Source organism: Cucurbita pepo, unplaced genomic scaffold (assembly GCF_002806865.2).
Source record: "Cucurbita pepo subsp. pepo cultivar mu-cu-16 unplaced genomic scaffold, ASM280686v2 Cp4.1_scaffold000502, whole genome shotgun sequence".
Lineage (NCBI taxonomy): Eukaryota > Viridiplantae > Streptophyta > Magnoliopsida > Cucurbitales > Cucurbitaceae > Cucurbita > Cucurbita pepo.
The window spans coordinates 5,552-6,622 of NW_019646731.1; the positions used below are offsets into that span (position 1 = coordinate 5,552).

The 1,071-nt window shown below is 40.8% G+C and overlaps 1 protein-coding gene across 1 annotated transcript in view; it reads left to right on the top strand.

Annotated features, from left to right (window-relative positions):
* Positions 1 to 4: 4 nt before the first annotated feature.
* LOC111785475 (putative expansin-B2) overlaps positions 5 to 1,071 on the top strand; it is a gene marked incomplete at its 5' end in the record, with an annotated part of 2,512 nt that continues 1,445 nt past the window's right edge. Inside the window, 2 exons of the mRNA XM_023665870.1 lie at positions 5 to 122; positions 197 to 504. Of these exons, the coding sequence (XP_023521638.1) occupies positions 5 to 122; positions 197 to 504 (426 nt within the window). The remainder of the gene's footprint in view (positions 123 to 196; positions 505 to 1,071) is intronic.

Consider the following 1,071-nt stretch of genomic DNA (forward strand, 5'->3'; position numbering starts at 1 on the left):
TTGTTTTTGCTTCAATCCCAAATCCCTTAATCTCTCCAACTATGACTCCTACGATTCTAATTCCGGCTGGTCTCCGGCCGTCGCCACCTGGTACGGCAGCCCAGTCGGCGCCGGGAGCGACGGTACTTCTCCACCCTCCACTCCAATTCCATTGAATATTGTTTTTACATTTCTTTATAATATGACTGTTTTTTAGGAGGTGCGTGTGGGTATGGAAGCGCGGTGGGGGAACCACCATTCTCGTCGTTGATTGCCGCGGGAGGCCCTTCCTTGTTCAAATCCGGCAAGGGCTGTGGTGCTTGTTATCAAGTGAAGTGCTTGGGAAAGGGCGCCTGCTCCCGGAATCCGGTGACGGTGGTTATAACTGACAGTTGTCCTGGCGGTTCCTGTGCTTCCGACGCTGTCCATTTCGACCTCAGCGGCACTGCTTTTGGTGCTATGGCTGCTTCTCGTCGTGCCGATGAGCTCCGCAATCTTGGCGTACTGCAGATTCAATATAAAAGGTATGCATTAACTCTGGTTAATCATGATTTAACTCGAGTTAACCACGGGTTTAATTTAAATAATAATAATAATAATAATAAAGAAACATATATAGTATATACATTCTAATATTCAACCAAAATATTTCTCCCACCACTTAAATTTATGATTTATTAAAACACGACCAATAATTTGTTGGGATTTTGAAACAAATCGTGTTAGAAATCACGACTCTCCACAGTTATATGATATTGTCCACTTTGAGCATAAGCTATCATGACTTGACTATGAGCTTCCCATAAGACCTCATATCAATGGAGATATATTCCTTACCTTTAAATTATTCTTGTTGAACACAACTCTCAGTGGGAAACACTCATACTTGAGTATAAGCTATCAGAGGCCTCATAACAATGGAGATATATTCCTTAGTTGTAAATTATTCCTTGGGATGGTTGAACACAACTCTTTGTAGGAAACACGAATTTATGATTTATTAAAACACGACCAATAATTTGTTGGGATTTTGAAACAAATCGTGTTAGAAATCACGATTCTCTACAATAATATGATATTGTCAAAGCATAA